The sequence below is a fragment of the Mesoplodon bidens genome, assembly GCF_964165515.1.
Source record: "Mesoplodon bidens genome assembly, chromosome: 7".
In the NCBI taxonomy this organism is placed as follows: Eukaryota; Metazoa; Chordata; class Mammalia; order Artiodactyla; family Ziphiidae; genus Mesoplodon; species Mesoplodon bidens.
In genome coordinates, this window is record NC_138164.1 from 86210533 (window position 1) to 86225442 (window position 14910).

The 14910-nt window shown below is 33.7% G+C and overlaps 1 protein-coding gene across 4 annotated transcripts in view; it reads right to left on the reverse strand.

The window, feature by feature from the left end:
- KIF18A (kinesin family member 18A) overlaps nucleotides 1–14910 on the reverse strand; it is a gene marked incomplete at its 3' end in the record, with an annotated part of 105028 nt that overhangs the window by 62243 nt on the left and 27875 nt on the right. For 3 of the 4 annotated variants that reach the window (XM_081241333.1, XM_081241335.1, XM_081241334.1), the window contains exons 11-12: nucleotides 10306–10470; nucleotides 4135–4256 (exon numbers count right to left, since the gene is read on the reverse strand). In XM_081241333.1, coding sequence (XP_081097459.1) covers nucleotides 4135–4256; nucleotides 10306–10470 — 287 coding nt within the window. Of the gene's footprint in view, nucleotides 1–4130; nucleotides 4257–10305; nucleotides 10471–14910 lie in introns of those variants that run through there. The other variant, XM_081241336.1, reaches the window with a different exon arrangement.

Below are 14910 nucleotides of genomic sequence, written 5' to 3' on the forward strand. Positions count from 1 at the left end.
TAAATGGAATTGTTTTCTCAATTTCCTTTTTGATAGTTTGTTATTAGTGTATAGAAACACAACAGATTTCTGTATATTGATTTTTGTATCCTGCAACTTCACTGAATTTGTTTATTCTAATAGTTTTTTGGTTGTGTCTTCAGAGTTTTCTGTATATAATATCATGTCATTGGCAAAAGTGACAGTTTTACTCCTTCCTTTTGAATTTAGATGCCTTTTATTTCTTTTTCTTGTCTGACTGCTGTGGCTGGGACTTCTAATACTATGGTTTTTTTTAAAGTTAATTTTTATTGGGGTATAGTTGATTTACAATGTTGTGTTAGTTTCTGCTGTACAGCAAAGTGAATGAGTTATACATATACATATATCCACTCTTTTTTAGATTCTTTTCCCATGTAGGTCATTACAGAATATTGAGTAGAGTTCCCTGTGATATACAGTAGGTTCTTATTAGTTATCTATTTTATATACAGTAGTGTGTACATGTTGAATAAAAGTGGCAAGAGTGGGCATCTTTGTCTTCTTCCTGATCTTAGATGAAAAGCTTCTCAGCTTTTCACCACTGAGTATAAGGTTAGTTGTTGGCATGTCATATATGGTTTTTATTATGTTGAGGTATGTTCCCTCTATAATCACTTTGTTGCAAGTTTAATCATAAATGGATATTAAATTTTGTCACATGCTTTCCCTGCATCTATTGAGATGATCACATGATGCCTTATCCTTCATTTTGTTATCACACTGATTGATTTGCAGATGTTGAACCATTCCTGCATCTCTGGAATAAACCCCACTTGATTGTGGTGTATGATCCTTTTAAAGTATTGTATTGGTCAATTTGGTTTGCTAATATTTTGTTGAGGATTTTTGCATCTATGTTCATCAGGGATATTGGCCTGAAATTTTCTATCCTTGTCTGGCTTTGGTGTCAGGGTAATGCTAGCCTATAAATGAGTTTGGAAGTGTTCCCTCCTCTTCTATTTTTTAATTGAAAGAGTTTGAGAAGAACTGGTATTAACTTTTCTTTGAATGTTTGATAGAATTTACCAGTAAAGCCATCTGGTCCTGAACTTTTGCTTGTAGGAAGGTTTTTAAGTACTAATTCAATCTCCTTACTAGTAATTGGTCTGTTCAGATTTCTTATTTCTTCATGATTCAGTCTTGGTAGGTTGTATATTTCTAGCAATTTTCTAGCAATTCTAGGTTGTCCAATTTGTTGCTATATAATTGTAGTAGTCTCTAAGGATCCTTTGTATTTGTGTAGTATCAGTTGTAACATCTCCACTTTCACTTCTGATTTTATTTATCTGAGCCTTCTCTGTTTTTCTCCATGAGTCTAGATAAAGGTTTGTCAATTTTATCTTTTCAAAGAAGCAGCTCTTGGTTTCATTGATCTTTTCTGTTGTATTTTAGTCTCTATTGCACTTATTTCTGCTCCAATCTGTGCTATTTCTTTCCTACTACTAACTTTGGGCTTTATTCTTGTTTTTCTGTTTGTCTATTTTTTGATTTTGCTTTTGATTTCTTCTTTGATGAACTGGCTGTTCAGTAGCATGTTGTTTAATCACATGTTGTAAATTTTCCAGTTTTCTTTTTGGAATCATTTCTAGTTTTATACCACTGTGGTCAGAAAATATGCTTAATATGATTTCAATCTTCTTAGATCTTATTTTGTGGCCTAAGATATGATCTATCCTGGAGAATGTCACATGTGCAGTTTAGAAGAATGTATATTCAGTGGCTTTTGTATGGGATGTTCTGTATATATCTGTAAAGTTTGTCTAGTGTAACATGTTGTCTAAGGAAGATGTTTCCTTATTGATTTTGTCTGGATGACCCACCCATTGATGTGAATGGGGTATTAAAGTCCCTTATTCTTACTGTATTGCTGTCTATTTCTCATTATGTCTGTTAATATTTGCTTTTTATATTTAGGTTCTCCTATGCCAGGTGCATAAATATTTACAAATGTTATATCCTCTTGTTGGATTGACCTCCTTTATCATTATGTAATGCCGATCTTTGTCTCTTATTACAGTCTTTGTTTTAAAATCTATTTTGTCTGATATAAGTATAGCTACCCCAGCTTTCTTCTGGTTTCCATTTGCATGGGATACCTTTTTCCATCCCTTAACTTTCAGTCTGTGAATTGTCTGTATGTCTGAAATGAGTCTCTTGTAGGCAGCATATAGATGGGGCTTGTTTTTATATCCATTCAGTCACTCTGTCTTTCAACTGGAGCATTTAGTACATTTACATGTAAAGTAATTATTAACAGGTATGTACTTATTGCCATTTTATTAATTCTTTTTTGGCTGTTTGGTAGTTCCTCCATTCCTTTCTTCTTTTGTTCTTTTCCTTTGTGGTTTGATGACTGTCTTTAGTGGCATGCTTAATTCCTTTCTTATTATCTTTTGTGTATCTACTATAGGTTTTTGCTTGGAAGTTTCCATGAGGCTTACATGTAAGCACAAATTTATAACCGTCTATTTAAAGCTGGTAGCCACTTAAGTACGAATGCATTCTGAAGGTCTACGTTTTCATCCCCCACCACATTTTACGTTTTTGACGTTATATTTTATATCTTTTTATCTTGTATATTCCTTAAGGAATTATTGTAGTTAGTTATTTTTTACTACTTTCTTCTTTTAACCTTCATACTAGCTTTATAAATGATTGATGAACTCCTTTAGCTCTTGCTTGTCTGGAAAACTCTTATTTCTTCTTCAATTCTGAATGATAACTTTGCGAGGTAGTCTTTTTGGTTGAAAATTTTTTTCTTTCAGCACTCTGAATATATACTAAATCTTTTTTTGTTTGTTTGTTTCCACTCTATAAGCTCAGGCTAAGACAGTGCATCACACTCATTATTTTTTGTTATTTAATCCTTTTAAAATTGTTATAAGGAAAGTATGATAATTTAACATATAAGAAAACTAAGGGTTAGTGAGGTAAAATAATTTATGCAAGGTTATAGTGCTCATATAAACTAGAATTCAAGACCAACTCTAAAACTCATACTCTTTCTACTATATTGTATTGCCTCTGTAATGCTTTGGTTCACCAATATTCAAAGTTAGAAATCTTTTTCCCCATTTTGAGGCCAAAATGTACCTTAAATATATTAATCTATTTGTATGGTGTATCAAATACAGTATGGTCAAAATAAATTAATGTTTCTTTGATAACTTTAACTCTTGCAGGTGGTGTGAGTACAAGTAAATGAATGTTCAATGTATGCTCTAGGTATAAATATAGAAAGTATGGGGAGAGCAGGGTGAGCTTCTATCCACAGGATAATATTTCCCTAAAGTTTTTCCTTCCCTGTTTCTTCTTCTTTTAAAAAATAACTATGCTAATATAATTTCCTTTAAATCAAAAGTATGGAAAATTAATTACCAGTTATTTGAGAACACTAGAAGAACTCTAGTAGAATTTTAGATTGGCAGAAAGCCCTTAGAGAAATATATTTCTCATTTTTACAGAGCATGAAAGTGACACCTAAGGAGTTGACTGATATATCCAAGGTAATAAAAATAAAGATCAAGTTATACTTTTTTACCATTACGTTTCAAAAATTAAAAGGTGTTACTACTGAGTTAGTAGAGAGAGCATGAAAGAGCTACTATAGCATCACTTAAAACTTGGGACATGATGTTAAAAAATATACACTTTTAATAACTTCATTTTAATGATAGCAAAAAATCATTCTGGAATTACAAATGCTTAAAAACTGTCTACTTAAAAATTCAGTTGGTATTAATAGTAGTAGTTTCTAGGAGGGGACAAGGATGGCTAGAGGACAGGTAGAAGACAAACTCTTTTTCACTGTAGAGGCATCTTTGAAATTTTGTATTACATGACATATATTACATAAAAATAATAAATTAAAAAATGTTTTCAAAACTATAAAGCACTATAAAAAATTAGAGGAGAAGAACAACATCCTTTATACTTTCTCAGTGTTTTCTAACTCTGTATGATTTCTGATGCTGGCAGACACTTAAAAAATAATATGTACCTTGTACTGGATAAAATTAAATTTTCTGGCAATGGAAAACTAAACTTCTATGCTTCAGGTTCCTTAGGTCTACAGTATTAAAATTTTTAGAACAGGTAAATCCATGTACTTACGCCTCCGTCTGCCTGTGTTGCTGTTCTTGAAGACAAGCTAGATCCATCATATGTTTAATTTGTGCTTTCAAATCTTTGTTCTGGAGGTGCAAATGGTGGCAATGAAGTTCTTTATCGAGTTCCTGGGGAAAAATACAAACTATACCTCAGATTCATTTAAAAATGTTAAAATTAAATCAATTTTAATAAAACTTATTTTATATTGGTGTCAATAGTTTTAATTCTTAAAAATATGAAATGGTATGTTTAAGAACAATTTGAAAAACAAGTGTTCTGGTACAGGTGGTCTATGACTTACAAGTTTCAAATTTCCTCAGAAACTGAACGTCAGGAACTCAGAACAAATTTTACTATAGTGACAGTTTCTTGGTCTATCCAACTTGTTCATAATACTTCGAAAGTACATGAATATGGCCCGTTTTTGCTTAAATGTCACTTCTTCAGGGAGGCTTTCCCTAAGCTTTACATTTAAAGATGGACATTCTCCACCCCTGATAGTTTCTGCCATAGCACTGATTAGTAACAATTCATTTATTTGTTCATAGATTCTCCATATTAGAATGTAAGGTACACCACCAGGACAGGGGCTATGTCAATACAATAAAAGTTTCATACAATAAAAATCTCTTGGGGGGCTTCCCTCGTGTCGCAGTGGTTGAGAGTCCGCCTGCCGATGCAGGGGGGCACGGGTTTGTGCCCCGGTCCAGGCAGATCCCACATGCCGCGGAGCAGCTGGGCCCATGAGCCTGTGTGTCCGGAGCCTGTGCTCCGCAACGGGAGAGGCCACAACAGTGAGAGGCCCGCGTACCATAAAAAAAAAAAAAAAAAAAAAAAAAAAAAAAATCTCTTGGGGAATTCCCTGGCAGTCCAGTGGTTAGGGCTCCATGCTTCCACAGCAGGGGGCATAGGTTTGATCCCTGGTTGGGGAGTTAAGATCCCACATGCCATGAGGTGTGGAAAAAAAAAAAAAAATCTTACCTTCACCCAGTCTTGGTATAAGCTTCATTCTAGGCCAAGTGTAAAAACGTTCTCGTAGGCTCCCTTATGTGCATATGCCCAAATGTTCTCTAATCTACCACCTAAAATTACTTATATTTTCTCAAATCTACTAAACCTTAAGTATGGAAAACGTCAGCTAAGTGGATACACTAAAGTATGAATGGTAATAATCCAGTAGCATTCTCAGAATATTAAATTGGAAAAATTTTAGTTAATAAAATAAAACGGAGTGAAATAGTTTGGACATTGTAAGGGGCTGAGACAAAAATCCTATAAGCAGGGGAGCTGTGCCTAGAAACTTCCAACAGATAATTCCCATAATCCATTTTAGGTTTTCAATACTCCTTCCCAACCTGCAGTTGGCCATTGATTCTCTGTAAGCTTAAAGTTATTTTTTTCTTTTTCTTTTTTGTAATACTTCCTAAGCCAGTGGTGGGCACTATGACAGGGAAACAATGTAATTCTATGTGTCTGAGATATAGTAAAGTTGGGGGTTGTTTATTGACATGATTCATAATTGTATTTCAAGAAATACAGCAAGTATTTTAGAGCAAACTCTCTTTAGGGGGTCAGGATGATACGGTTAGAGCACTGGCCTATGAATCAGGTGATTTTAGAGATGGCTCAACTATGGCACAAATGTTACCTGGAACCCAAAATATGGTCTTTATGGAGATCAGTTTACTTGACTAAAATTTTTTTTTTTTTTTTTTTTTTTTTTTTTTTCTTTTTGCGGTATGCGGGCCTCTCACTCTTGTGGCCTCTCCCGTTGCGGAGCACAGGCTCCGGACGCGCAGGCCCAGCGGCCATGGCTCACGGGCCCAGCCGCTCCGCGGCATATGGGATCCTCCCAGACCGGGGCACGAACCCGTATCCCCTGCATCGGCAGGCGGACTCTCAACCACTGCGCCACCAGGGAGGCCCTTGACTAAAATTTAAGAGCTTGCCTAGATGATCTCTTTAGTTTTTTCCAGTCAAAAAATTCAACGACCCTAAAAGTATGAACACGTTTGTCAAATATTCCACCTTTTCTCTTTAAAAAAAAAAAACCCTTCTTTTTTTACTCCCTCTGTTAATCTTATTGTTTTATCTTCTTGCACCACTCTTAAAGAGACAAGCCTTGACTGTATAATTATTTTACTCAATAATAGTTCTTGGCTAGTTTGTTGTCTTTGAAAAACCAAGTTTACAACTTGAATCTTTTTCCTGTTTTGATACACTAATGACTGAATCTGATTGGAAGCGCATAGCCTATTATGAGAGCTACGGGGAGGTTAGTAATAGCTGAAGTAAGAATATAGTGAAAGGTAATATATAAAATGTGAAAGGCCTTCAGGTGCCATGCCAGACCTGGGAAATCATAATAGAGTTCACATTAGGGAGAAAGTACTGAAGAGTGATATGATTGGAGTTACCTTTTAGAAAGCTCATTTTGCTTGCAGTAGAGAGAATGAATTGCAGTGGAATACAAATGGAAGCATAAAGGTCAAATGTAGCAGTCCGATAATGGGGGCTGGGAGTCTGAATTAGGGTAGTGGCAGGGGAGATACAGAGAAGTGGATAAATTTGTGAGGTTAAGAGGTAGATAATGCAGGAGGGTATAGAAAAAAGGGCAGCAATTTGAAAGTCGCAGTACTGGATCTCTGTCCAGAGTTGTACAACTGTGGTTAAATCTTTTCACAAAGTTATGTCTCAGTTTGTTTATGTAAGATAATAATGGCTTATACATAGATAACTGTTTCAGCTGTGAAAATATCCACAGGAAAAAAAAATTGAGAGTGGGATTAGGGTGATGGAAACAGCTTTAATTTTAATTTTTTCAAATTATTCATAATAAAATGCATTAAAAAACAAGAATTTAAAAATCAATTCCAGATTCATATTCAGGTGTGAAAAGTCCTGCTTAAAAGAGTTATAGAAGACAGATTATTAGAAAAATTAGATTTGACCATGGTGAAAAAATTTAAATTTATTGAAAATAACCTGAACAATATTAACTTTATAAATGCTACTAAGTAGCCAAAAAAAATAGCAATAATAATACTACTAAAAAGAATACTGTACCATTTTAAAAATTGGGAGCTTAAGATAAATATGGGAAAACAAAGGCAAACTAGTAAATATCTACAACTGATTTTTTTGCTTCTTTTAATATTAAAAAGTTCTTAAGTACTCCTCTAGTTGGAGTTGGGCTATATTTTAGACTGTTGATTACACAAATGTACTAGATTATAAGTATAATGTAAATTAAGCAAGGCTATTGAGAGATGAAAATAACATTTTAAAATGTATATCTATATATATTAATTCTTTTTATGAATATAATGCCACTTGAACTGTACACCTAAAACTGGTATATTTTATGTTATATTTTACCATATGCCAAAAACATTTTTTAGACCCTTCATGAGAAAGTTTTTGCTCACTACAATGGCTAAATATTCTATTAGAACATCATGGCTGTAAGTAATAGTAAAGAAAACTAACCAAAATGCTTGTTATTTTATGTCATTTTGACAATGATCATCTTGAGAGTAAGACTTCTTTGGATATACATAGTCTCTAACAAATAAGTGAAACATGACAAATTTAAGTGAAACAAACCAAAAACTACTATAAACATTCAACATCTGCTACCTTTTCAAGAGAAACCGCTCTTGCGCACCGAGTGAGAAACACTTGTTTGGCCAGGATATCAGCTATTTTCTCCGAAAACATATCCAGACTGTGGCTTGGGGACCCTGACAGGTACTTTGATGGAGGCTGTTGCATTCCACGATGGGCCTCTACAGCTTTAGACTCTCAGATCAAGCATGGAATTTCAGACGTTACCGTTTGAAAGCCTAGTTAATCCCTATTATAGTTTATTGATTTATCATTGTTTTTTTTTGCTTATTCCTTTTAAGTCATGTAAATATGCCCATTACGTAATCTTAAGAGGAATATGGCATTTTAAAATAAGTGCACTTTAGTTTTCTTCTAGAGCAGATATTCTTAATGTTGTATTAATGGAAAAAATGACCAAAAAAAAAAAAAAAAGTAAAATTGTATGAATGTGACCCCCCCCCCAATCGTCCATCTAGGAGAAGATCTATATATAGCTCTTTAATCAGATTCTCAAAGGCATCTATGACCCCAAAAGGTCAGAAACACTGTTCTGGAGGAAAAATAGCAAACGTATTTTATAATACAGCTAATGCTGCTGTGTTCCTTTTGTGTACACCTTTCTTTGGCTATTGATGTCTCTGATGTTGTGGCTTAGAATATTAAACTATTATTTATCAACCACTCATTATGTATTAAGTGGTGCTAGTCCTTTGCATACAGCATTTTATTTAAGTTCATAATGCCTTAAGTATATTTTAAAGATGAGAAGTTAAGACAGTGAAATTAAACAACTTGCCCCAAGTTATATGGTTAGTGTTAGAGTTAGGAGTTAGTATTCAACACAACTATTATAGTATTCAACACAACTATCAAATAATGGAATTACCAACCGCTTCAACTCCAGTGTCTATCCTCTTTCCAAAATTTACATTCTTGCTATAGGGAATATTAATATTCTAAAGTGCTCTGTCAATTAAGTTAAGTTATAAAATCTCATTAAAGTATGCTTTGTACTACATTTAATTCCCGATCTACTGAACTAACTGGCTGGCATACTTTCATCAAGATATTGTGAAGACTTCTAGGATTGCTGAGTGTCGATTAGACTGTTGGTTGGCCCTCAATGAATTTCCACATTAAAGAACTATTCAGTCTCTATTTATCCTTGGCCATCTTCTTAGGAAACAAGGTATCTGCTGCTCACTGCTCCAATTTTACTACCTTGAACTGTCATCATTCACTACTCCTGCTAGTCTCCTCTCCCTTCAGTGTGAGCTTCAGTGTTAAAAGGACGGACTTATACTGATTTCCCTAGTCATGATGCATTGGCTAATATCTTTAAATTATAACAAAAAATTGATATCTTTGAATATTAACAATCACTAGCTGCATTCATTTGTACTGAATATTTTATATTACATTTCACCTGTATTTATTTTCAGTTTCATGCTTTTCTAGAAATTTTAAGATTTCAGAGCTGATACATAATATAGACTTTCAGAAGAGCATCATCAAATTAAAGACTTTAGATACTCTTCCTTTTAAAAAAGAGTATAAAAAAGTTGTTATTTTAAAGTATTAGGTATTTAGAGATCAAAATTAGTTACTTTGTAGCAGCTTGTTTGCTAGCTGCTTATTCCATATTAATTTTCCCCTTCTTTCTTATTAAGAGAACTCTAATTTTGTTCAGGATGATAATATGTCCAGCAAAACACTCACCCTTCCAGATTCCCCTGTATCTAGGGATAGCCACGTGACAATTCTAGTCAATTCAGATATGTCTGTTAGGGATTTCTGGAAAAGTTTTTGCTTTCCCAATACAGATATCTCTCTCCCCTTTCTTTCATTCCTCTTCTGGCCTAAGTGTGAACTCAAGACTAAAGATGGAATAGTGTTATCACAACTATGAAAAGAAAAGTATAATGATGACACTGAAGACATTTGGGAGGTACTGTATTAGGAATGAACTGCATACTTCTGTAGCTTACTATTGTTAAGGGAGAAAATTATCTGTAACATTGTAGCTGAACACAATTCTGATCTGATTCAGCCATTAACCATCATTAGTAACCATCGCCTCTCTTTATAAACTTCTGCCATTCTAGGTGGAATATCTTCAGTTTAGTACATAAACATAAATGCATACAGCTTTCAAATTGGCTTTCTTTAGCTATAATACAAATAATGCTGACCACATTTAAAACTATTTTTGCACAAAATATCAAGTATTAAAACAAACTTAAATTACCTACATGATGAAACCTCAAGTACAGTCTGACATAGAATTACTTCATTCTAACTTAAGAGCTCCTCATAAAAGGATGCAATCACTTAAGAATAACATTTAAAAGTAACTTTACTCTTCTGAAAGTACAAGAAAGGCAAATCTAGTAGGTAATCAGGGAGGCAGAAGGTATATTCAGTTAAAAACAGTAAAATGAGTCAAATCTCCGGGAGCTGGACCAAAAGTTGTCTTATGAAAGATATTTACTCAACAACAAAGACAATGGGTTTAAGGAGCTCAGTTCTTAGAAAATAAGTCTGAATATACAAACACATATGTACCTTTGGAATATGACCATTTTGACCTAAGAGTCCCATATCAGTTTCCACACGATGGAGCCAATTAGTATTCTCATCAAATTGCTTCAGTTCCTCTTCCTTTTTCTTCTCCAGGTAGCAGCGGCGAGTTTTCAACATTGCGAGTTTATGATCTCTTTTGCAAGTGGCCTGAAAAATAATGCATTTAATAGTCAACCTTTTATGATACGTGATTTATGTGATATTAGTACAGTAGTATGTTTCCTTTTAAGTGTGCTATTGTTGTCTATTAAATTAGGCTATACTTTTGTACTTAAAGCTATTTCCCCTTTGAAATCTCACAGTACTACTGCTTGCAGGAAAACAGGAAATTGAGTTGTGAGTCATTTTTATAAAATTACATGTTGAGAGTTTATGACTTTAAGAAATACAATGGCCAAATTGAAGACTACCACTTTTTTTTTTTTTTGCAAAATACATTCCTTTAAATGTTGCATTTGAAAAGTTCATGTAAGGTCTGATAAATCCCATGATTTCCTTACTCAAAACAAAGCAGATACATGTCCTGCTCTTGTCTTTCCTTCAGTTTGAAAGATGTGAAGAGGTAAAGTATTCTATTGTTGTGGTTTTGTCTGCAAGGCCTTTAGATTGGCTGCTGCCAATGAAAGAAAATAGAGCTTATATCCAGGTGGCATAAACATCTGATCTCGCCTGATGGTTGGTTCAGGACACATACTGGATAGTCCAACTATTTTTGGTGTTTTACCTACACGTGAATTGAGATCAAAACTGGCCTTCTGGTTTTTTACCCCAAGGGTCTTGCACACTATCATGGGCACTGTGGGCCAGAACAGCTTGACCTCTTTGGACTATTTGCCAAAAGACACTAAACTCAGTAATCATAAGATGTGATAGCTGGACCTGAGACAACAGATCCCCAAAGATTAGAACAAGCACTTGCAGCTGGTTTTGGAAGTAGGGATGAACACATCCTATGAAAAAAGATGAAAAATGAAAAAAAAATGAAAAAAGGAGCAGGAACTACATTTGAACTTGATTAAAGAGCTACTCTCTTTAGGAGATTAAGTTCTACTTCCTTATTATCTTTTATAAAAGGTAAGTTGACATTTTGAGGAAAAGCCAGCTATTAAAGAAAATTGCAAAAATAGGTAATAATGTCACTCTTCTCACTACCTCTTTTTGTTTTAGAAAATAATTAGTTATTTTTCATTAAAGTGTTACGTTGTCATGCAATGGGTAATCGATTGTTCTTAAGTTAGCTAATACATAATGTATTTTTGTAAATTTCAGTTTAAATTTCTAATAGAATATTGGTAGATGAAATCCACATAAACAAAAGCTCTTTGGGGTCCTAAATATTTTATTTTAAAGCAGAAAGGGGTCCTGAAACCTGAAAAGTTTAGAGCCACTGGTATCCAACAGAAGGTAGGATATGTGGCTTCTTGACTTTCTTCTGCTATTCAGCAGGTGTGAAAACTTAGGCAAGTCAATCTCAGTGGCTCTTCAGTCACCTCATCTGAAAAATGAACATAAAAGTATTGTACCTGCCTGAAGGAAGGCAGTTAGATCAAACTACCTTTATTTTCCTTTAACGTTTACAAACGTTGTAGGTACTCTTAGAAACCAGGGCAGGACATAATCTGCGGGTCTGATGGCAGTCAATATTTAATACCAAAAGATCCCGACTAAAAATCTCACAGGGTATGTTTTTTGAGTTTGTACTTCTAATGTTCATCAAATGTATACTCTATGATGGTTCTCCATGGGGACATTTTCCATCAGGGTAATTCTTATTGAATTACTGTTCTGAAATAAATACCAAGTAAGTGTTTGGAAATAAATTCTAAAATATGTATGTTAAACCCTGACATTAAAGTTAATTGTTTCCCATTAAAGTTTCAAAAAGCTTTACATATTTTATTAACAAAATCTCCAGAATAACACAAAAGGTCTTGAGCGAGAATAAGTATGAAATTCTAAAATTTAGGTATTACTATTGCTTTGTGCAAAAGAACTGACCGCTAACATGGTAAATTGATTATTTCACTGAAAATAATTTGTGTATTATCTTTATATGGCTATAAAATTACCCCGGAACTTCACTTTAATACTACTCTCAGAGTCCATACTCAAGAACCATTTATAGCTTAGTGAGATTCTTTCGGCAATTATGAGAGTAAACCTCTTCGGAGAGGGTCCAAGACAGATATAAAATGCCTTGACCTAGCAAGCAGTTTAGTAAAACTATAGTTTGACACTTCTGTGAGAACAAACTCAGCCTCTAGATGTCTTTCTATGTTTTTCAACAGTTTACAACCAATAAACTTAAGAGGTTTTATTCTCATTGCTTAGGTAAGTCTCATTAGCTATTAGACTTAGCTATTCTTAGTCTCATAAAAATAGCTATAAAAATTGGAACATGGATTGCAATGACCAAAAGTGAGATATCAGAAAAGGCAAGTGGGTTGAAAAAAGCAGAATAAAGATGAAAACAGAAAAAAATTACAGAAACCAGCCAAAGCCATTTCCTTACTCTATGTCTTAATGTTTCTAAGCGTGCACATTCACAATTCAATGGGGTAAGTAAAACAGGGTAAAATAACCATGATTTAAATTAGCTTGGGATTAAATAGACCAAACTTACTAATTGTACTAATATTCTAATGTTCAAAAAATGGCAATCTGATTCTAAGCTCTGATAATACACTACTCATTTGCCTCAAAGACTGCCTTTTGACTACACAAATAGACCGTATAATTCTTTGCAACTAAAGCTTCCACAATTTGTCCTTTTATTCTATCTGAATTGACTAATTCCCAATATGGCAAAATATGTCTTATATCATGTGCCATTTCCAATCTATTTATAGTGGTTAACTCTGGCAACTTCAGATTCAGAGAGAAAGAGTGCTGTAATCAATCAATGATATCTGCTATGGGTAAAGCAGTGGGAATTGGCAGGAAGTGTTGAGTATAGTTATGTACTTCCACATACACTGACCTACAAATATGCTGTGCTCTGGTCAAACTGGTGTCCTCATTTGAATACACTATTCCTTTTATTCTTTTCCCGCTAATATTTTCATGCAATACCCAGTATAAATCTCATCTCTCCATTAGGAAGACTTTCTCCACCACAACAACTGGAAGCCACTGTTTCCTCCTTTGAATGGCTGTAGCACTTAAAATACTTATAGTATAGCAGAATGATTAAAAGTGCAGACTGAGGCCAGACATCCAGAGTTTAATATTGGTTCAACCACATTAATTAGGTGTATAACTCTAGACAGCTTACTTGAATTCTCAGTATCTCTGTTGCTCACAAATGTTGATAATACAGGGTCTACTTCATAGGCTTGTTATAAATACTAAATGAATTAACCCATGCAAAGGACTTTGAAAAGTGTCTGGCACGTAGTTAATGCTCAATAATATTAGTTGTTTTTATTATTGCACTACTCGTTACATCACAATCATATAGTGCTGTGTCATTTTTGTATCAGTTTATTGCTCCAACAAGCTTATAAATTACTGAAGTACATATATTGTCTTATACTTTTTTTTAACCTCTATTGTGTCTAGCACAATGCTCTGCATATAAACAAAAGTGTTCAAAACAAGCTGTTGTTAAAAGTTGAGATATTAAGTCAGTAGCAGTTTTCCATGACTGAATTTCTTGCCTTTTTCAAGAAATAAAACAGATAATTGCACTTTCAGATAACTGATATTTAATGGATACCTACACAAAATTGAGAATTATTATCTCCACTGCAAATAACTCTATAATAAGTGCAATTAATTGAGATAATACATACAACTTTTAGAATAGGTAAATATAGCAGTATTTCAGAATTCCATTTAACAAACATATGAAAGGGTTTCACAACAACAAACTGATATATTAATTCTATGAGATATTCTGTTATTTGGAAGTCATGAAGGTCATCAAAAATACTGGCAACAATTTTGCAGTTCAAGGAAGTTAAAGTACAACTACAGCAATAAATTTCAAATAAAGATATAAATTCTATTTTTCTTCTGCCTTAAAAGGATGTGAGGAATATTTTAAATGCATTTGATAAACAAAATTAAAAAGAAATTTTCAGTATTCAATACATTATTAACTATAGGCCCTATGCTGTACAGTAGTAGATCTCTAGGGTTTATTTGTCTTGCATAACTAAAACTTTGTACTCTTTGACTAATACTTCCTGGTTTCACCTTCCCCACAGCCTCTGGCAACCACCATCTGATTCTACTTCTGAGTTTGACGATTTTAGATTTTTCATGTAAATGGTATCATGTAAAATTTGTCCCTCTGTGTCTGGCTTATTTCACTTAGCATGTCCTCCAGGTTCATCTATGTTGTTGCAATTGGTAGAATTTTCTTCTTTTTTAAAAGCTGAATGATAGTCTATTGTTGTATACTTAAAAATGGCTAAGAGGGTAGGTCTTATGTTAAGTGTTGTTATTAATATAATACTACTAATAATAAAGAGGGTGGGAGGAAACTTTAGGAGGTAAGGTACAGGCTTATAGCATATATTATGGTGATGGTTTCACTAGTATATATTTATCACCAAACCCATCAAGTTGTCTATATTAAAT